This window comes from Colias croceus, chromosome 18 (assembly GCF_905220415.1).
Source record: "Colias croceus chromosome 18, ilColCroc2.1".
NCBI lineage: Eukaryota > Metazoa > Arthropoda > Insecta > Lepidoptera > Pieridae > Colias > Colias croceus.
This window is the reverse complement of record NC_059554.1, coordinates 2,987,890-3,012,541: the sequence shown is the minus strand read 5'-3', so window position 1 is coordinate 3,012,541 and position 24,652 is coordinate 2,987,890. Positions and strand designations below refer to the sequence as shown.

General features: G+C 34.7%; 1 protein-coding gene across 1 annotated transcript in view; it reads right to left on the bottom strand.

Annotated features, from left to right (window-relative positions):
* Positions 1 to 24,652, bottom strand: part of LOC123699894 (metastasis-associated protein MTA3) — a 58,500-nt gene that overhangs the window by 20,571 nt on the left and 13,277 nt on the right. Inside the window, exons 2-3 of the mRNA XM_045646942.1 lie at positions 21,865 to 22,026; positions 3,797 to 3,904 (exon numbers count right to left, since the gene is read on the bottom strand). Of these exons, the coding sequence (XP_045502898.1) occupies positions 3,797 to 3,904; positions 21,865 to 22,026 (270 nt within the window). The remainder of the gene's footprint in view (positions 1 to 3,796; positions 3,905 to 21,864; positions 22,027 to 24,652) is intronic.

Genomic DNA, 24,652 nt, shown 5'->3' with positions numbered 1-24,652 from the left:
TTTCATCGCAATGTGCAATACTCGTTACTTATTTCTCAAATATGTTTATAAGTATTGCATTAGCGGACATTAAAACTTCGTAGATACATTGAGGTTTCGCAATGGAACATTCCAGAATTAAGATTGAAGCTTTAATGTCAAAGGTAAATAGTGTTGCTGGTGGTTAGCGGAGGGATGTGTATTGTGTGTAGGTTGTCATTGATCGGCATTGAATCGGTGTAAATAAGTAATGAGAGGTCGGATGCGGTCCCGATAGGCGCCGCGCGGCGTGGCCGGCCGGGGCGGGGCGGACGGGCGCGCGGAAGGAATGCGTCGTTTTCGCATCGGGAGAAACGAATGCGTTTAAGCGTCGCGGGTATACAATGGCGGCGTGACGAGATCCGGTTCGCGGGCGGCGGGGCGGCGGGGCGGCCGGGGAGCGGGGGCTCTAATCGATAGCCGGCGAGCGACGGCCGGGCGACTGCGGCGCATAGGTGACAGCTCGGGCCCAATCAAATTACCGCCGGTGGAGGAGAGCTGCAGTGCCACGCACGCTGGAGGAACGCCGCCCGCGACCCGCCGGCCACGAGCGTCGCGGCAAGCGACGGCCGTCTGCTAATCGCCTCACGTACAACCACTACTCGAATGCAAACTAATCCCAATTAACTCAACTTCACCCTTACAAGAGCCTATGTTATGTTTACATAGACCGAGCGCAATCACAGCTTCCAAATTAAGATCAATGTCAATTAGGTTATAGAAGTACCAAATTATTACAATTTCAACCAACAACTCTACTCATAACTGCAAAAATATTGGTTTAGTTGGAGGTACCCAGGTAAGACGAAACAACGCGAACAATGCCGCGGGTAAAAGCTAGTGCATTCTAGCCACGCTATGATGATAATGATAGCCGTTATTAAGACAAAAAATTGAAATATAATGAATATTATTTTAATCTTTAGGAATACAGAAGAGTAGGCGAGTGGATTGGATTATAAAAATGTTGATAAAATTAATCACGTTACACTAAATGGAGCAATATAAATAGATCAATCGGTTGAACTTGCGAGCTAATAGAAAAACTCCGATGTAAAAGTGAAGGTCGAACGCCGTTAAATTATACATATCAATTGTATAAAACTCATCATAACAATACAATATATTTTAAAAGCATATGCATTTTAGCGAATCAAAACAAACCGCCCGCTAAAAAGCGGACTTATCGCGGAATAAACGTGAAACATTCCGTAGAGTTTTGCACACAACACATGCAAGTCATCAAAATTTAAATACGAGTGCTAACTAACCACAATGTATTAAAATTTTATTTCTAGAAGATATAATCCCACCAAAAACATTTTCATGTAAAATGTTGCCAAGACGAGCCCATATGACTCGCACTGTCAAAAAGTTATCAGATCTCATGTAGAGCCAAGCTTCTAACACTACACGCCTTAACTCTACAAGGCCTAACTTCACAAACTCTACACCTTAGTCAAAATATGTGGCTTGGCCATTTCGCTACATTCACATCGGCGTAAGGTGAAAAATTAATTCACTGTTCATTACTTTTGTGTTATACAATAGTTCTTGTAGTAACGAACGGCCATACATACATAATCCAAACCCAAGTTATGAGGGTTCAAAAAAACGTCGAAGCGCTTCGAGAAAAGGTAGGTAGTGCCCGTGCGCTTCACTTTCGCTTGGCTCGTCCTGGCGGGGGCACTACCGTGCCCCCAGATAGATAGATTTGACAATATTCTTCAATTATTTTATAAACAGAAACGGAAACCATAAACGAAAACAAACATAATATCGTTTGACCTTATTTCAATAATGGCGCAGCTGCAGGTGTTTAATTTTGCATTTTTTTTTGTATCAATCAAGAATTAAGTTCTCATATTATAAGTAGGCAGCTAGGTACTTCATTAATAAATGTCGTTCCCTGTTCTGATGGTAAACTGCGATAGTATAATAAAGCAATATGAATATATTTTAGTACCTTTACATCATTCGGGATTATCACCAAAAGCTGTGCCTAAAGGCTTACTAAAGTCAGCCAACGAACTTTTTGATTTCCTTTCAAACAAATTTTCTGGTAAATACAAATATAGGAGGAGTTGAAAGGATTGCATTTGCAGCATGCGTTACGATCAAGCATATACGCTAACAGTAGCATAAGAATTCTCATACAGGCTGATGTCGACTATTTCTTATACGCTTTACTACAATTTAATATTTTCCGAGCATTCTAACATAGAATCTTTTATATAGGCGGATATGATAGAAGTGCCTACTCGGAAGTAATGGCAATGTCATTTGATGGTATGGGTTGATACGAGTATGATGCTTGCCTGTGCAAAAGAGTATGCATCTTGGCTTATGTATTGCTCATATTGTAATCTATACTAATGTTATAAGGCAGAAGAGTATATTTATTTGTTTGGTTGGTGGGTTAACCTCCCTTTCATCAGGAACTATAACTGGGAATTGAAAAATTATTTTGGTGTTGGGTAGTGCACTCTACATCTAACAGCAGAAAGCTATCTAACATCATGGTGTAATCAATAGAAGAAGAGCAATAATGAAAAATTTTGGCAGAATTATTCCCTCCTATTAACGACATGACACATGACCGCCTCCTTGGTACAGTGGTTGACGCGTGAGCGTAGCACCGAGGGGTCCTGGGTTCGATTCCCGGTGGAGACGAAGAAAAAAAAAATGTCTCGGTCTGGTAGGACACAGAAGGCTGATCACCTACTTGTCCCTAAAGAAAATCGATCAGTGAAACAGATGTATGAATAATGCATCTGCCCCTTACCCCACTTGGGGACACGGGACTTCACTTATTAACGACATATTGATGACGTGTGCAGATTTCTCAAGCGTTGAATATTTACAAAAAAAAAAAAAAAACTTGGAATAAGAATAAGTTTATTATTATGGTCATTACACTAAAATAGTGCTTCTAATGTGTAGGCACTATTCGTTACTTAATATGATTTCAAACAAAACTTGTGAATGCTTCAACCGATTTAGAAATGTGGTAAGTATATTTAGACTTTTTACGTCATCCCGCAGAGTAGAGTGAGGCAACTTTATCGTATTTTTAATTAAGATTAAATTATAACACTTTCCTTTAACTATTTTATATTACAACACTTTAATTATTAATATCAGATTCTCTTCTTTTAAACATAATATATCATTTTCGATAGGTAGGTATGAAAGTATTTAATAGGCAATTTGGAAAAATAATTAACAGTAGTCATTACTTTTCACTAACCAATCGTCTTTAGCCTTAACAAGATATGCGTAGGCAATGAGCAAAACAGTGACATTGAATACAATTAAAATGTTTATTAGACGAGTTATACAAAGATAACACGTAAAGCGGAAAATAATTTCGGCGGGGACTCGAATAAATGTGGTTTTTGCGTACTATATAATGAAATAGTTGGCGCAATAAAATTTATGACATCATAGCCGCGAGTCGCGACGCTCGATGCCGTGGAAAATAAAAACAGTTCATCAATTGAAAGCGACATATTCCATGTCGGGAATGCAAGTTTAATTAATGTGGAACTTATTACGAATGCAATAAGGCTATTCATGCTATTTAACTTTAAATTTAAAATATAGTTTATATAGTTTGTTGTTAAATATTTGTATAAGGTACGATGGGATTGTCATCGTCCTTTAGGACAAAAATCCCCAAATAAAAAAAGATTAAAAAAAATAAAAATAAGGCTATTCGCTGGTTGGTATACACTTGTGTGGTGATGTTAGCGGTTGTATTAATGAATACGCTTACCTATCGCAGGGTCTAATACAGCTTGTGCCGCCTGTTCCTCGCCTATAGGCGTTTTAAGGCATATTTTTTTGAGTTTCATTGCAACCGGTGAGTCTTCTGACTGGGCCACTGTAACACAAAATTCCATTAAATTATTCAGTTTACGAAAATTAATGTGTAAAGAGGAAGAGTAAGCTTATAGATTATTATAATAGATGTGCAGATTCTACTTATAACATGGAGACGGATTTTTTTATAAATAATTGCTAAAACCTTATTTGGATTAGACGATAAGTAGAGTGGGTACCTACAATAATTAAATAATAATGTTCAAACTCGAAGGATAACGCTATTAACCTTTGATTCAACTAACAATTTTTTGTTGTTCTTTTTTTTGCAAAGAATTAATGGCCCTTCAAACCATTATAAACCAAAATAAGATTCTACAAGCAGTTCTTCAAAATAGATAGCCGACGATGCTGAAAAAACTCAACTTATCCAATTGTATTGTTAATTAATATTTATTAAAATTCAAAACTGAAATGCGATAGATTATTTTTATCGCCTCAGAAGTTCATAAATAAGTCCTTAATAATTATAAATGATACACCATAAATTGTAAAATTTTTAGATATTAACACAATTATCAATTATAAACATACATTTAAATATTCGATAATATCAAGTTTTCAACACTAAAATATTCCACCTCCGCTACCCATAAAAATATTACTGCAGTTGCGTAAAGACATTAAAACATTAACACCTTATAAATTTACATCAAAGTATGTACTTTAATTTGTCTTTTAATATCGAGGGAAGATATGTATCTTCCCTCGATATTAAAAGACAATGAATGTGAAGGAGTTATATTTAGTATCGTGTCCTTTGGAAAAGCATTTTATACGATACTGCTAATAAATATATATTATGTATATGGAGAAAACTCCAATAAGACAATGACCTAATGAAGAGATGATGTGCCTGGTGTATGCATTTTATTTAAAACATTTATAAGTCTAATGGAATTTGATTAGAGGTAAATATTGGAATAATAAATCGCCTAACCAACTTGATCGTAACTTTCTTTATGTAGGCCTTATAAATGAAACATCCAAAAATGGGACAATTATAGTAGAGCCATTTTAATAGGCAACATTTGACAGTTCAACAAAATTCAACAACGTAACCTAGTAACGACGACATAGAATAACATGATATTTCGTTTTGTTAGAACTGCACATTTGCTTTACTTTTTTCAATTACGACTACATATTTATAACTAGCTTACGCCCGCGACTCCGTCCGCGCGGATGTCGGTCTTCGCGTGGATGGTTTATTTCTCCATTTTGAGTAGGTACCTCTGACAATAAAATCTTATAAATATCTATTGGACCCAATTCCCAAATACGGCTAGGCCTATAATAATACGCAACGTGTGTTCGCGGTTCTACGGAACAACGTCTATGGATAAAACTGAAAAATTAAGATTAATTTTTTTCTACGTATTTTTCCAGGATAAAAAGTATCCTATTTTACGCCCAGGATAATAAGGTATAATTATACCAAGTTTCATCGAAATCGAACCGCTAGTTTTCACGTGATGCCTTCACATACAGACAGACAGACAGACAAAAATTTTTTTAATCACATATTTGGGTTTGGTATCGATCCAGTAACACCCCCTGCTATTTATTTTTTCAATATTTTCAATGTACAGAATTGACCCTTCTACAGATTTATTATATGTATAGATAATAATGACCGATACAAGTAATTTTAAGATTTCATTTTACTGATAAACCATTCTAAACATAAAAAAACAATTTCTGAATTGAACAACTGACGTCGCTACAATTTTGTGTCAATAAACTTTTTTCTTTTTAAATACCAGAGACGTTACTCTAAAAATCGAAATCTGACATATAGAATCGAATGCATTGATTACTTGTGAATAAAAATCATCATAAATTAATAAATTCGATTGACAAATGTTTCAAATCCTTATCGATTAATTCACTTTAATCGATGTTTTTAAGCAGGTTACCTCTCTTCGAAGATAAAATTGATAGACGTCAAATGTTGCCTATTAAATTGGCTCGACTATAATTATGTTTGAATTCTGTATTTCTTTTACCAAATCGCTATACCTAATGCATTAACATAGAAGCACTCAAAATTTCAAAAAGTTTATCGTCTAACGTAAAGTCTAACGAACTAACGAACGACTACTTGGGTAGTCGATACATTTACGATATCACAAAAATATGGCTATAAAATCCAGTCATGATTAATAAAGTAAATTCCCTGGTATCATTGGAGTGCCAATGAACTGCCATTTCTTAAACCAACCATACATACATTTTGATATTTTAACAAATTCATAACGATGAACTCTATATTCCCAACTTGCAATACTCTCTTAATTGTCTACCCTACAAAACCCATATTCTTCAAAAATAAACAGCCATACATCCCGACCTTGGCAGGCTCAAACTACATCCAGTACACAACAATGTCAACCGATCGGGCGCCGGGACGCGCTCCCGCTCGCTGCCCCAGACTGTTTTCACAGCGGGCGCGACCTATCTCACTGTGTAACTTGTTCCACACAAATATTTTGACACATATCCCTTTTACTTTTACTGGCACTTTTATTAACACCAATTTGTTACGTGTGTATCGTATTTTTGTGCATAATTTGTGAATGCACTTGACCTGATAGGATACCAAATTCGCCAGCTAATCAAAGATGTAAAAGGATGGCCATAAACGTTTTACAGGTAAGCTGCACTAACAAAATTAAAAATAAAGCCTTATTGATGACCATTTTTATGGTCTCATGCATACTGCATCATGTCGAAGTGGTAACAAACTACACAGTGGTGGAAACGCAATGTCATTCGAAGATTGCTGAATAATTGATAATCAAGTCGAAAGAAGATTTCCGACTCTCCAAATATTGTGTTTCAGGAATAAATGAAGCCAACGAACAATCATTAAGTTAAATAAAATCTTACGAATGAGAGGTTTAGCATCCAATAACTTACGAAACGCATAATGGTTAGGTCGGAAGAAAACCGATTCTAGAAACTTAACGGAACGAAAGTATCAACTTTGGCTTAAAAAGATATGTACGCGAACGCACATGTTTTTCAATGGTATTCAGTGTCGATGTTATTTTTTTATTGGAGCATATTTACGAGCTCCTTGGTTGTAGTCCTATCATCCCTCGGAAGCTAACTAACGAAAAATTTGAGCTTCAGTAATACTGAAAAAAAATACACAACGTCTATATCGTTACAGGTCGCGTCAAGTAAAAAGAACGCTGACGGTTAAGCTGCGCTGGCGATTTATCGGTCTATTTGATGTTATGAGAATAACAAATAGGTAGTTGCGAAGCCACGATTCGCGAGCCTAGTTCAAAAATAAAATAATCGGCACATAGCTTACGTGCAAAACTCGATCCATGCGCAAACACACCCCATCAATTTCATCCAGCGTTCTTTTTACGTGACGCGTAATGTACATTTAGTTGTAAAGCAATTTTTATCCAATAGTTGAAATGGGAAAATATATCTTGGAATAAGAGTGTAATTAAAGAATTTTTGTTCTATATTATTTATTTATTTAACTATTTTATGTACCATTACATTACATAATATTAAAAGAAATGGAAAACATGCATAGCACATAAGGCAACCTTATAGCTTATCAGCGATCTCTTCCAGGCTGCCCAAGGTAAAGGATAATGAATTAATGATTTATAGGTACACGGGCGGCAATGAAAGTAAAGATAATAGAGAATAAACTAAATACATATAATATGAAAAAGAAGAGGGAATATATAATAATACATACATATTTATTTAGAAGGAAAAGCTAAATTAGAGAAATATTTATATAAAAGAGTTTTAAAAGAAGTTTTCGAGGAAGCTCGTCTAAATTAAAAAAATACATTTTGTCAAATATCTAGTACTAGAAGAATATAGAGGTAGATTCTAATATATTGTACTAAAACCTTCCTCTTGAATCACTCTAACTATTGAAAAGAGACTGCATCAGCAATAAGCAAAGAATTCCAAAGTCTGATAGCGGTTATGACAAAGGATTTACCAAGGAAACTAGTGTGGTGAGAAGGAAAACTAAGGAGAAGGTTATCAACGGAACGGAGAGTATAAACACCTGAATCAAGGAACTTAAATTGTTTTTTTAAATAGGAGGGAGAATTGGGATCAAAGAGGATGGAAAATAACAGCTTCAACGCATTTGCATTCCGGCATATTATGTATACTAATATTATAAAGTTTGTTTGTTTGAACGCGCTAATCTAAAGAACTACTGGTCCGATTTGAAAAATTCTTTCGGTGTTGGATAGCCCATATATCGAGGAAGGCTTTATCATCACGATAAGATCAAAAGGAGCGAAGGCACGCGGGTGAAACAGCGGAGCGCAGCTAGTTGTGATAAACATTGATGCAGTCACTATCATCAGTCAACATTAATCATATCTGAAAAACATCTAGTCATTTTTGGAAGCGTATTTAAAACGCTTTTATAAGCATCACTTTATGTTTTAATGTTACCGACTCCTTTAGATTCGATTATGACCCACTTTAAACAGACAAATTTAATTCAAACCTTTTATACTTATCAAGGATCGATGACAATAGTTACAATAACTTCGTGAGTTTTATTTAACTATACCATTTACTATTCTACGTCTAAATTATCTATTCTTGTTCAATGTTGGTTAGATGCTGGTTTCATACATGGTGTACATGCAGGTGCAAGCGCTGCATGCTGTATCAGCAACACCCCCTCCCGCCCGCCGCCCCTCGCACCTACGCCATCTTAACAAATCGATATAATATGACTGTTCTCAACTTCGCGGCACCGACTTTTCGGTTACGCTGACTGATGACCTCCTCTCACGTTAACATTGCCGAGAGGAATTATTGTCGCTCTTTTTTCGTATTTTAATTAGAAATTTTAATTACAAACGGAACGATAAAGACGCATATTTTCATAAAAAGGTAGAAAGGAAGGTTTAAGGGAACTGAGTAAGCTATTATTTATTTTTCTTACACCACGAAGTTCTGTCTCGTTTTTAAGTAGGTCACGTTGTTATGATTGGGATGCAACGATGCAATTTCGAGACGTTTTGTTATCTCGACAAAAAGACGGTTTCTTAGTAATTCCGAGATGAAAAAATATCTTCGGTCAAAACGATGTGACCAAAAGTCACTTTTTGCTGATTAATATAACAGAAAAATAAATACGTATAAAGTAAATATACATTTGAATATTTATGTACCTATTTAACGTTGGTTTAATGCTCTATGTATTTAAATTTAATGAAATTAACTAGTTTTGTTTCGACTAATTTATATTTTGTAATATTATTACTTTTCTTCAACGCCACAAGTTACCACCAGAAGTCGTAACGTGAAAACAGAACATAAAGCTAAGCACAAAATATTTGCTTTCACCTGACCCATATATCTAAAACGCAATACCAAAAAACAAACGAGTGTGAAGAGTGAAAAATCGAGCAAAGAGCTCGACGAAAATTTTCGCCCGGATTCATATTGAAGGAGACGACAAACCGCAGCCGGGAGCGCCGCTCGTACCGGATCCCTTTAAATATTCAAACCCTCTAATGTCACGATGTCGACTTGCTTTAATAAGGTTCCACGGGCCAAACTATTTCATCACGGATTCTCAGTAGATGTAGACAGCTTTAGACACGTTAATGGGCAACTGATGATGAGTTTGTAATGTGGTAAGTAATGAATATATCAAGTAAATAATATGGCAATACATGACAGGATGATGTACTTTGGTTTTCGTCTATAATTATGTACCTGTATATTAATACAAGCAGTCTCAATATTTTCTATCAACCCGGAAGCTAATTGAAGCTTTTTCCAAAGAAGGTAGATTCGTTTTTCATCTTTACACATAACCAAATCATAAACATATTCACTAATATTCAACAAGGACAAACAGAACCTTTGATAACTTATGAAACTTGTGCACTGACGATATCAAAATACCATTATTATTAAAAGACATAATTATATCGAACTTTCTAAATAAAAACTGTTCCCTTCAGCCTTCTCCATAACCTATCAATTCATAATAAATTTTCCATACCTCACACATACTCAGCCTTTTTGCAGCATTGCCTGGACGGCAATGCATCAGTAGATGTTTCCTCATTAATTGGTTACACAAGGCAATGATCGTAATGGTCTGCAGTGTAAGTGATACGATATCAAGGTCCTATAGGTACCTACATAGTCTGGATTAATGCGAGAGTAATCAACGTGACGGTAATGCCTACACATAAAGCATGTACAATCGTAGACGCCGCTATCTATGTGTCTTTGTTAGCATGCATCTGCATTCACAGGTATATAGGGGTTTATGTGAAATCAGTACCTACTTAATTTTCGGCAATGGAAATATTAAGAAATAACTAGGACTTACTGATAAGAAAGCAATGCCTTTAGTTTAAAATATTTTAAAATAAAAAAATAACTAAAGTATTCATCATTCTTTGACGTCACCTTTGAATTTGTTCGCATTCAGAATCCGTATAACCGATAACCTATTCCCTAAACTCTAAAGTAATGGATCCATATAATACATTATTTTAACATTTTACATCATGAGAAAAGTACTTGGAAAAATCGAAGGACCTATCTTCAACAATAACACTTTCGGAAATCTGATGCATGTAAAAGGTTTTTACAATTTATTTTGTTAATATTTAACGACCTGTTTTTAGTTTAAAAGGCCTCATTAAAAAAAAAACCCTTTCCTAACCTAAGAACCTAGATCCGTGATCGTGATCCGATTAGTGTTTCATAGAATTTTATTTACCAACAAACGTCTAAAAAATTTCCTACATAGCTCCACAGTTGACAGATATATACTACGTACATACAGTTAGGAAACTAAGCCCCTGCGATGAAATTATGACGTATAGCTATAGGGCTGTTACCTTTTTGATATTTAACCGACTTCAAAAATGGAGGAGGTTATCAATTCGGCCTGTATATTTCTGTTTGCTTTTTTTCACAGTTGACTTTGTGGTAATTTTGAGATTAAAACCCGTTAAAATTAAAAAATGGTGTAGCCTAAATATGAATTTACAAGAAGAAACAATCTCAATAAAATATATACCTTGTAAAAGTAAATAGGTACGTTTTTTTCAGTGCTAATTTCGAAATCTTGTCTTTTTTTGGACGCCGAAGGCTATTTTAATGTAGGTACCTACCTAAATTATTTATAATGCTAGATATTTGTATGATACATATAAGTATTCAATAATTATTTTAAACCAGAATTAACAATACTTGTATGTAGGTATACCTACTAAATTATTTTTAAAACGATAAATTAAATTAAATTAAAAAACACAAAATATGTAAAAATAAATTAAAATGATTATTATATGAACATAGAACCTCCTTTTATATAACCTTTTTGTTTTAGGATGAAAAAGAAAATAGTTTGACAGGCTTAGTGCTTGACAAAGTGGTAAAGTCACGTATCGATAAAAATACAATAATTATTATAATATCTATCTTTTTCTTCCCTAATATTTACGTAATTATGCACATAAATTTAAACAAGATTTTTTAAGGTTTCCATTTTTTAGATTTTCGTGCTCTTCTAGATTGCGTAAAAAATAGATGCGGTCTTTAAACAGACTGGACTCCTAATAGGTACTATTTGTAGCTATCATTTTGGTAGAAAATATGTCAACATAATTTAAAACTCATACTGCCATATCTATAGAAATTAAAAAATAGTCTCTATTTAACTTGTAGTCAGATACGATACAGATATATATCTATTTATTGAAAGGGCTACAAACTGAAACAATCGATATTTATTTAATGTGAAATGACATCACTTTAAACTTTTTTCCATACTATATTCAAAATCTGTGGATGTGTCACCCGCTACTATCGATCCCCCTCAATACCCTCGAAAACACGCTTTATGGGGGGGGAGCCATTTCGAACATTTTGTATGAAGTTTCCTTACTGTATGTGTCTGTATATTGTGATAGCTCTATCTACTGTTATCACTCTATTCATGTGTCGTGTATGTATCAAGGGTGGTATTCAGGTATATCATAACAAGTACGTAATGATCATTCAAGATCCGATTAAATCCTTTCAATATGGAGTGGTTAACTGCCGTCGCGACGTCTCCTGCTGAGCCTCCGCGATTCGACCTTCATGTGTAGTTTACACACACGTTGCTTATAGACACACGATACTTATTATCTAGCAATAGCATAGCTTCTATCGCGGGCCTTGAGCGCGGGGACCGAATCGAGAAATTCCGTAACGAAAAAACCTCACGCTCCCCACTCCGACGGGCTCGGAGGTGTGGCTTGAAGGCATGCTATGCAATAGCTTTACCGCGGCCGCGGCAGTCCCCGAGTGCCACACGTCTTTTTTTTAAAACTTTGTACCCTGGTTACGACATTTTTGGTAATCATCGTGATAATCGGATGACGTATATTTAGATAATATATAGATCACGTTTAGCTATGTACACAACGTGTGATTGAGGCCATGAGGATTGTTTTAGGTATACATAATAGGTATGTTAGTGTCGATCTTCGTCCGTGTTTTTGCGTAAAACATTCGGTGCCACTAAACTGGTTTAACAACTGATAGGTACGCTATTAAGTTCAATTCATTGTCACACGGCTGTATAGCCTTCGTTCGAAACGATATATCAAGATGTAAGATTACAAAACAATGAAGCATGTACCGGAATTGTCGTATCTCTTTATATTTGGTTAGAAATAATAAAGTGCACATAATATGAGAGCCACCGTTCCACCTCGGTTGATTACTGCATGGCACGGGCGGATACTCGCTTCAGCTGTTCACTTCCGCTGGATAATTGCAAGAAACACCTATACGAGACTTTCTCCACTAATGTCATCGTTAATGGTGTGAATATTTAAGATAAGGGACACAATATGACAATTTTCATAATAAATGGGGATATACATAAATAAGGATGCAAAGGTTTTGTAATGACGATATTTAAAATATGAAGAATTCTAAAAGCTGTTATAAAATCTAATTTTAATGTTTATTGATATTTAACAACAATACAAATCTACGCTTTACACGTGCGTCGTGCAATGACTTGAAAGAATCATCATAGCGAGTTAGTAGGTGAATCTGTCCGAGTCCGTAGAAGGCGAGTGGCGTACTCGGATTTTAAAACAATAAGAGCGTCTTGTACAAGTGCGGTTGGATGCGCGAAGTTCGTCGACCCGCCGTGTGCCCGCCGCCCGCGCCTCGCCCCGCGCCGCGGTCTCACTTTCATTGCGCCCGCGGCTACCCCGGCGGCCACGGCCGGCCTCACGTGTCCGCGCCGCGCCGCCACCACCGCGTGACGTCATCCAGGACGCAACCGACGCAACGGTGCCCGCCGCGCGCCGGCCGAGCCCGCTGGAGCGCAGACGTGTTTGTGCTTCTCATTACCACTGCCATGGGAACCACCTCGCCCTGCCTCTCCGTCGACGAAGATCCAAATATATTTTATTATTACTAGTTACGCAAGTATTATGCTATTTTAGCCGATTCGCAACTCAATTAATTCTGTTGATAGAAACGCTATGTAAATTTATCGAAAAAAACTAGTGCATTATTTATTATATTTCAAAAACGGACTAGCTCAAGCACGTTTTTAATATTAATTATATACATTTGCAAAAATTCACACGACATTTATTTCGTAAAGTGGCTATTATTGCAAACCGAAACTACATAACTTGTGGGAAACAGCGTAAACGTCGTCTAGAGCCGAAAGTGCGAAATACCACACTTCAGTGTAAATGTTAGGTAGACATAAACACTAAGTTTACAATAACGCTTCTGCTGTGATATGTCCACACGGTGGTGGACTACTGGATAATTACGATGTAACTCATATGTAACATTGATAGTGATGTTACGTGAGTAGGTCCTTTAAAGAAATTTGTATATTAGTTCGGTTCTTGTTTATTTTCATCTGGTGGCAAAAGTAGCATAGGTATTAATCCGAGAAAAAATATTCATCCTCCGGTTCACAAAATCACTCAACAAAAACAAGCAACCATTCTTTGACTGTTTTGAGCAAAACGCGATCAAACAATCACGCTCAAAAACTCAGTAATCAAATTAACATTTTTAAAGTTATAGATTTTAATTTTTAACTATTCTGTAAGATAAATGGGTATAAAGTTTAATTCTGAATGCAATAGGTGTAAAATACCATCAATGAAAACTGCGACGCCAATATTTGGCGGATTTCAGCAAAAATTTTAGTTTCCCACGTTTTTAATAAAGCGAATCCAATTACAAAACAAGTTACATGTTTGAATACGAATCGGATATTATTCAGTCTATTCTAAGTATCTAATTAAAGTTTATAATCTTGTGGGCCGCGAGCCAAGTCAGGAAAGAAGTACTATGTGAATAGCTGACTCAATGGAAAGTCTCGTAGACTATATCAGTATAATAATGAAGATGTATGTCTTCAAATAATTTCAGAAAATAATTACATATTCAATTTCGGAAAAAATGTGTTACGAATTTCAAATGAATGAACTTCAAGTTTATAGCTCACAACGAGAGCTTCGTCTATTTACAATACTCAAACTCTTTAAAAGATGTTGAGAAATATTGCTCGCACGAGGCAATAATGTGTCATGAAAACAGGCATTGGCTTATGTATTGAGGTTTTTACAACGATTTTTTGTATGTATGTTGATTCGAAAAAAGCTACATTGTACAGCGCGAATCTGTCACATTTTAGATATTCAAGGAGAGTTGATACTTATGTCGTTACTTGTTTTTACTAGATAAAATCTCTTTATTTACCTACCAAATAATATTCAATCAATCGATTAAGTACATAAAACGTTTTTCGTGTTTTTTTTTTCGAACTATTTTGCACTGGATTCTAAGTTCAGTCAAGTGTCGTAAACATTTCCTTGCAGTGACACGATTGACGTCACAGTTATCTAGACAAGTTTTAGCAACGGTTACGCAATAATTCAGATTGCATCTAGTCGAAAATACAATTAGAAATATATCAAACTTTCAGATTGTTTAAAACCCATTTAATAATACCTATTAGTTTCAACATTTACATAATTTTCAATTATTATGATTAATGACTGATTTATTATGGGTATCATTTAAGCTATCACCAATTTAATTAGATTTGTGTTTCTTAAATAATAGGGTTTGTCCTCAAAATAGTAGATCTGTCCCCAAAATGTAGTCACCAAACAATGCAAAATCAGTTCCACAATAAATCACCTAAAATCCGGAGATATAAGGTCTAGAACCAAATAAATGTTTTTGTATGTATTATAATAGGTGTGTCCTAATAAGTATTTATATTTAAGCAAACTAATTTAAAGAGATCACCAATAAATCATATAATGTTACTTAAAGTTAAAATAATCAATATTTATTCTTAAAAATAATAACCACTGAATAATCAGCTCTGGTTTAATAGCTAGCTAATGGTTAGCATAATTGTAGATAAAACACTTAATTCAAGTTAAAATAATCAATATTTATTGTTAAAAAACAATAATCACTGAATAATCAGCGCTGTTTTGGATTTCGAAGGGCGCCCCCTTTTTCTTTTCTGGCCGATAAGCACATTTTTTGCTTCTGGTAGGGGGTTGGCCAGCTTTAAGCGTATGGCTAATCCGATAATATGTTTGCACATGTAAATTTTTAAAGCGCGCCAATTTGTCTCCGCCCCTTTGATCATTTTTTATTAAAATTATAAATTGATGTATTAAATTGGTAACGAATACTATTAATTTAAGATCTGAACGAAATAAAATGTTACTACTGTATTGGTGACAAAATATCAAATAAAAAGGAGTCGCAGTCAGGGATCGATAGTCGATTTATTTGGTGACAGATCTACCATTCTGAGCACAGAGATATTATTTAAGTTACAAAACTGTTATTATAAGAACGAAGTTTATATTCATGTAATGCAATATAATTTTATTGGTTATCGATCTCTTATTTTACACATATATTAACATTAATTTGATAATTCATACCTGGGAACAATTTTTGTTTATCTGAGAACGAAAATATTTCGTGGTGATAGGTGATAGGTCTATTTATTAGGTGATACAACTTGATGACAAATATAAATTTTGGTGATAGAAAATATAGTTCCCATTTATTATTAGTGACAGTTGATTTTATTAAATATATTTTTGTCAAGTAAATTCCCTATAAAAATATTTTTTTTTCTTACTTCTCCTCAGTCGATAACGATCCTAAACGAAGCTTGTAAGTTGTGGTTGCTAACCACCATTTTATGTTCTTTTATTTAGATTCTAATCTCCGCTTTTGAATAAGTAAAACATTGACGACTATGATGAACAATTAATGTTTTGCTTGGTAGGTATACGATTTTTTTTACTAAAATGTGTCATTTTTTTTAATGCTGGGAGCATCCTTCCATTTCGTGACTAAAGATTTCATATTTTAAGCCCAAAGTCAATACATATCTAGAGTAGGTACGGCGAGACGGGTGTCGAAGTACCTATAGCCGAGGTCATCAGCGCATGGTGACAATTAAAACCGGGATAAGTGTTGCGTGTACCTGGGAGATGAGAGCCACGGTCGATACGGGGCGGCGTGGGCGGGGGTGGCACCTAGTTAAGGAGTTAGATTACTGCTTTATAATGCTCGCGTTTTATTTAATCTCAATAGCGTACACGTTCGCGAGTCATCACCACCGCTCGATTTAGTTATTTTTCTCTCATAACGGTCTCGCCTGGGGTCACCAACTACCGCTAACGATTCACATAAATTACTCCGCACCGTCTGACCGCCGCGCCGGCCGCAGCCGCGGCATAGCATGAGACAATCGTATTTGAAATTCTTATTAGGCGCGCGAGTGACCGTCTCGTTTTGGGATACATAATGTACACGTACACAAATGTGTAATTTCAATAAGTTTAATAAAAAGCGTCGGCATCGGGGCCAGACGGGGTCGGCGTGGGGGCGCGGGGAGGAAACTCTTCATTCCCATTTAGCTACTAAATTGTAGAACGGGCGGAGGCCATGATTATGTTTACTAACCCCGAACCCCGCGCCCCCGACACTACCCGCTCAGAATTAACACACGATCTTTGTCCAAGAGACGTCTGCTGGCAAAGCATAATACATACTACCTACCTATTATATGTAGATACATATCAATTACCTATAACTACAATACATTGTACACATACAATACCTACATTGAAATCGACATTCACAAATATAATCAGGTCTTTCAGATCTCTTAAATGCTGCCTTTAGATAATACCAAAAAAGCTCAACACCTTTGTGCAGGATTCAATATTTTACCAACAAAGTAGAAACTTATAATTTCATTTCAGGTCGTCCAAAACATACTTAGTTAAATTTTGTCTTATTACAATTCGATTAGTTTTTATTTTTAAATATCTTTCTTTGCATTGAATGTACCTGAAGCATATCGGTAGGTATGCTTGATATTTTCAATTCAATATTAATAGACATCAAAAAATAATCTGGTCTAAGATCCGAACATAAGGCGAAATTCAACGGCGTGATAATAGAATGAGACCAATTTTATAATTAATTTAGTCTATTAAAAAATGTATTAAAAATGGGTTGACTTGGAAAATCCTGGACAGGATATTTTTAATGAATTAAAAAAAAAATGTTGTTTGGTTTTATGAAACCACGGTAAAAGTGAAACTGTTCGAACGGCTCCGAACACTGCTTTGTGTAGCGCATGTCGCGTGCCGAGTAGGTATACCTACTCGGCAGCCGCGATACACGCGACATGCGCTACACAGACCAAAAAGTTTGAGACGATGTAATAAAAGTTTCACTTTAAAAAAAATATTTTAATTTTTTATTAATTGCAGTTTCGAAATAAAACAATTTTGTAATAAAACAGTGCTGACATAATTTTTTTTTCATCATCCCATCAAGTGAAAATAACTGGTACCGACATACCTGTTTATACCTGCCAACCTAGCCGTTTGTCCCGGTAAATATTAGAAAACGACTATGACTGCACATTCTGTAGGTTTCATAATTTAAGTCTTTTATATTTCTTTTTTATTATCTTGATACTGCAATTAATTAAAAAAAATGTTTTTTTTTTAATTCATTAAAAATGTCCTATCCAGGATTTTCCCAGTCAATCCATTTTTAATACATTTTTTAATAGACTAAATTTATTATAAAATTGGTCTCATTCTATTATCACGCCGTTGAATTTCGCCTTATGTTCGGATCTTAGACCATATAATATATTTGTATTTAGTCAAAAGTTGTTTACGATTCATCTGCCAAAGTCTCGAAATTACCTAGTTTTGAGAACGATTCTTTAATAAAAACATTTAATCAATTAATTAATTGATTCCTAATATGTAAATACAATACATGTTAACGAAAATCTTGATGAATTATATTGTATTGGAAAGATTACCAGGGATTAGTATACGATGCACTTCTCGTGTGAGTCACGATCGCACCACGTTGTGAATGTCAAACCGAATTGCTGACGTAGAATTCTCACGTTGCAAATCCATACTATAATATACTATATACTATAATATTATAAATGCGAAAGTAACTCTGTCTGTCTGTCTGTTACTCGATCACGCCTTAACTACTGAACCAATTTGCATGAAATTTGGTATAGAGATATTTTGATACCCGAGAAAGGACATAGGCTACTTTTTACCCCGGGAAAAAGGATAGGTTTTATCCCGGAAATCCCACGGGAACGGGTACTATGCGAGTCTTTCTTTGACTGCGCGGGCGAAGCTGCGAGTGGAAAGCTAGTGTACATATAAATAACAAACGAGACGATTTTTTAAACTTTTAATGTTTTACATTATATAAATAAACGAAAATCTTGTTGTTTAAAGTACATTAAGTAGGTACAGTTATTATATACTTAGGTTTAATCCGTATTATTTATTACAAACCCAAATTGAAAAGACATTATCTTTAATAACACCAAAAGATACTTTATTCAATTTTGATATCTTATAGCCAATAAGTTACAAGCTTAGTATTATTATTTTCGATTAGATTACAAGTTACGAATATTATACAACATTAACTGAAACTTATGCATGGATTTTTAATTCACAAAACATTTGTATGAACACAACTTTTATAAAAACTGTCAATAAAGGTCAAAATTTACATCAACAACTTACCTAATACAATACGAATGTATATAAAAATATAATATTCAATACATAGCCGCATGTCTGCGAAGTTGCGAGTAAATAACGCTATTCAGGTAAAGGGTCGTTCGCCTAATGAAAGTCGATGGGACGAATGTTTCGGCTTTAATTACAATTGATTAAAACTGCTCCTACAGTATGCTGTTCATCAACGAACCGAGTGCTAATATTAATGAGTCATCACATCTATACAAATCTAGATGCTTTATCTAAATCGAAAATATTGTCATTGTACAGGAAAATTGAATTGTATAAATTGTTTAAACTAATATTTATAGCAATTTTCGAGTTTGTTTTTTTGTAAAGAAGAAATTATCCCAAACAGAATCTATTATATTACATACAATAATGTTCGCATAATTGAACCATATCCGTCTATTTATGAGAGAATGCATTTTTTCTGGACAAATCTTAGATCCGGTTTTGTAACATTTTGACTATTTTTACATGTAATGTAGAGATATGACAACTATTTGAATTTAAATAGTATTTAGTACAAGATTATTAAGTAACAGTTCCTCGAAGTGTAATGCAACCATATAAACGAAGATAAAACGCAATAACGCCACGCTACCGATTTCACGTTCGCACTTCGTTCATGATTCAGCATATCAAAGAAGGTTCCAGACTCACGCGCAAGTTCCTAGTCGCCACTCTTAATATAGGCTAATCGTCTATTAATAGAAAATAATCAAACACACGCACCACACCACTGTCGGTGGGTACGTACGTACACATTCGCAGAAACAAAACGACTCTTTGCCACCCAAATTCCAAATTATTGCCGTATTTATACCATGTACACGAAAATCAATACGAGCCGTGTCTTTGTTGTGAAACAAGGACGCTGAATGTATTTATAGATTTAATTGTAGATTGTAGAAAGACCGTTATTAGATATTATACTTATTCCAAGTGGGAGGGGAGTTCGCGGATCGATAGCACGCGATACGACATAGACATGATCGGGGTTTTGATATGCTGTACGCAGCTTTGCACTTTGGGTGTGAATACACGTGGTGGATATTAAAATCTCCTGAGAATCAATTTACTAAAACAATAAAAACTAGTCGTAAATAAAATTTCAGCAACGGCCGAAACTGATAATACGTTGCCATGCGAAGTAATATTCGTAACATTCATGGTGGATTAAAGTCTCGGTTCGTAAAGTCAAGCATTCGTGTTATAACAATTACAACCCAAAAGTTAAAGTACCTATAGTGAATGAACCCAATAACATTGAGACTAAAGGCAAATTAATATAAATTCAAGAAACGATTCAAGTATATGAACTGCTAAGGGGCAGATGTCTACGGTTCCATAAATTTCAACGTCGAATTAATAAACGAACAAAAAAATTTGATACACGTGCCCGTACAGACCGAATTGAATTAAAATGCGAAAGTATGAATAGATAGATAACCCCACGTACAGTTGAATATGGGGTGACTATGGTGAAGCTTAAGAAATGGATTCAAAGCCCCGCCGTAGGTATACATATTATATAGAAAACTTTTCATTAAAAAAATTGTATGCAAAAACAAATTTCTTGAAAAATTAGAATATGCGTCATTTAGGTACATTGATAAAAATATATTTCATTATCTTAAAGATGTTTAACTCTTATTGTAAGTCTATCTACAGATTTATATCAACTACTACTACTAATTTAAACAGCCAGTTCTATATAATCGAACACTTAATTTTTTTAAACTTATTTTTTTTCACCATATTCATTATTTAGAAGCTCTTGATTTTTGGTACAAACAATATACTAAATAGCATTACACACTTCGCGATAGTTATAATAACAATACATATCACGGTAAAGGGTTAAGGTCATGTATTCAAATGATCAACCCCATCTCAAGAGCGAGGACGATTTGTATTGAAATAAATAAATTCATATAAATAATGCATTATGAGAGGCATCGAAGTAAACTCATAACAATAGTAGGTATATTGTACTTAAACATAAAAAAGTCATATGAAAATCCATGATGCAACTAAAATATACGAAGGTACTAAGGTAGGAGTCTAAACTTGCTACTTTTACAAATACCAATAGTAATCAGTCAATGTTACCACTAACCAAAATCTTAAATTCATATTATTCAGATTACCAACAAAACCTTTCGAAGGGACGAATTTAAACAAAAGACAGTGTACATGATATATGAAGTAAAATTCATCAACTAAAATGATATTCTATGCGAGTACAACATATCATTGCAACTTGTAAACTTTTAGAACAAAGTGGATTGCGGGGAAAAATAGAGCGGTTCCATTACAATTTACTCCCGGAGTAACTAGATGTTCACTGCAATAGTTGTATCTTTTTATTAGTGTAAAAATTTCGCATTGCTTTCAGAGTCATACATTAATTTATTATGTTACTAGATAATTACCGCTTTTCCGTCCGGGTAGAAGTTCATTTGTAAGCTTACCAAATTCTTAACACTTGCGGTACTTGAACTACGAGAAGACAAACTTAACAGACCAAAAATCCGTTCAGCCGTTCATAAGTTGTATGTGGTGTATCTTTTTTTATTCGGTAATAATGCAAAAGATGCTCACGGCTCCCGAGAAAAGAGCCGTTGGTTATGTCGGATTCATTCAGATTCTGATAACACCAGCGCATTTCGACGCGCTGATTTCTGCGCGGGAACACTTCGCAATCTTCTACGTGAAAACTTGTATACCCAACACGATTCTTATTACATGTGTAGATACTGAACATACCCAGTGTTTACGATAGTACACTTACTTTGATGCTTATCTGCTAACTGTATAAGGGGGTTGGGCAGGTCCCGCCGCCTGTAAAAGCACATGACCTTAGCCTCCACGTTGCCGGAGGCTGTTTTATTTAGTTCTTCTATCCGCCGGATTTGGTACGGAGACGTCGACGACGTCTCGAAATAGACGCAGTCTGTGGGAGAAGAAAAAAAATTTTAGATCATAAATAATAAATAACACCCCAAAAATTACACACCAGTTTCTTATTGGAATTTTTATAATATCATTCTCATCTTCATTATTGCACTAAAAGCAGCGATACCTAGGCAATAAGCGAGATCTTGTTAATCATAAACAACAATAAATGACTTATTTTGAATTTCATTCCTGTGTAAATAGATGAAAGCTGGAAGGGAATATTGCATTGTATTATCTCAAAAATGTTTAAATAACAATAAAGATTTTTGTATTTTTTTGTTCACACGAAAAATATTGAAATTCGTAGTGATCTAACCAAGTTGTTGAAATTATTGTTTATTTTATTTTTTCACGTTTGACCTGACAGACTTAGGTTTTAATTGCGATATTGATGGACACAAAAGAATATTGTATAACATAGGTACTACAAAGACCCAGGCCCAGCTTCACACGGGTGCAATTAACTTACATAACACATAAGACAGAAAAGTAATATCATTTGGCCAGTTGTACCTAAACGAAATGCTCTATGCATGAGAATTTTATTTTTACACAAACGACATTTTATTTGAAATGTGTACGTTTAAAATTTAGAGCTCGCTTCTGTAAACCGTGCGTAGTTTAGGAGTTAGTAAATTAACGTACAAATGGACTTGTAAAGCGATTTATAATAGGTACATATGTAATATATGGAATCGGAATTTTTTGCAGGAAAATTCTGGTAATAAAGATAAGAAGAAGTTAATTACACCCTATTAAAGAACAGAAAAAAAGGAAAATATGACATATTAAAAAAAAATATCCATTGCGCGTGTCATATCTCCTATGCATAATATAATTTTCTCAGATCACACAGGAATGTGAACCCACTATACCACGATGAGATAATAGCCGTGGTAAATGCAATTTAAACATCATTAATCTTCGTTTTTTCCATATTATATGAAATATACAGAAGAGGCACATATCGGTACGAAGCGGTGCGGTAACCGGTCGGTGGTTACGAGCAACGAAAGCGAAATGCCTCCACGCAACGAGCCAACGACTCTCGAGCTTGCGATGACTCGACAGCCAGCCTTGTGACGTTATCGTGTCTTCCCGTAAGCGCCAAGTGTGTAAAATACACCACATCATATTTTTTATTCATTGTATAGAACATAATCAAGTAGCTTACATGATGCCTGTATGAAGTATGGTGTCTATGGGAAAATGATTAATAAGTATGTTCTGTAAGCAGTATGACCCGGCCCGGAAGGTTACCAGCAAATCCAATAGTGAATGATTTCTTTTTTTTTTAAAGGACCAGTAGTAGATACTTGAGATGACCACATTCAAACTAACTCATAAGCTTTATATTTATAAGTATAGATAATTAATATTCATATACAAAATAACTAATATTTGTTGCCTACTTATTTCAGTTTATTAGTAATCGCCATCGTGCATCGCGATCGTCATTCGTCGGTCTATTTCATTCTCACCAGAACACTGTATGCGTCCTTTGAGAGTTTGCCTTAGTGTCATCAACCTATTAAATGCATATTATTATAATATTTTGCAGTTTTATTATTATTTAATTAGTGATCCCTTTTATTGGAGTGGTGTAAATATTTCTTACAAATCAGTAGTCTAAGTAAAATAATAATAAAATGTATAAGACACTACAGCTTAGAATTTACTACACTACAAAACAACGAAGCCTGGGATATACTTATTATCTCTTTCAAGTATTATTTCGAGAAGAAAATTAATGACTATAATCGTAAATCTAGGATTTCGGACCTGAGAAATTGCCCTTATATCAAGTAAATGGAAACTGTCTAATCCTCCTTCCATTTGAATAAATTGAATACGAAATATTTATTGGTAAGGATAACATTAAAGTAATATAGGCACCTCTAATAAGGATAACTTTAAAATAGTATAGGTATATCTATAACTAGAATTTTAACAAAATGTAATAAAAAGTGTCATGCAAATAATGCGCTCGTATACACAATGTTAAATATTGTTGTACTAGCTTCCGCCCGCGACTCCGCCCGCGCGGAAAAATTAAGATTTACTTTTTTTCTACGTATTTTTCTGGGATAAAAAGTATCCTATTTTATGCCCAGGATAATAAGGTATAATTATACCAAGTTTCATCGAAATCGAACCGTTAGTTTTCACGTGATGCCTGAACATACAGACAGACAGACAGACACATAGACAGAAATTTTTTTAATCACATATTTGGGTTTGGTATCGATCCAGTAACACCCCCTGCTATTTATTTTTCAATATTTTCAATGTACAGAATTGACCCTTCTACAGATTTATTATATGTATAGATGACATAACATCCATCTACATATAAATAGAGGATTTAAATCTGACAACGATACTGCTCTATGGTTATCTATTAAGGAACATTCAAGATGACTGTCTAGATAAAATTCTGTTCACCTGGATGAGTTCAAGGCTGGCCTTGAAGAGGTTCTATCAATACGATACTGTTATGCAATGCTTTGTTTATACAAGGCATACAAAAAAAGAGAAACTATTTTTAAAACTCAACATCAATATTTAAACACCGTTTAGTTTCCTATACGTCGCTTTGGTCACATCATAAAGGAACGTTG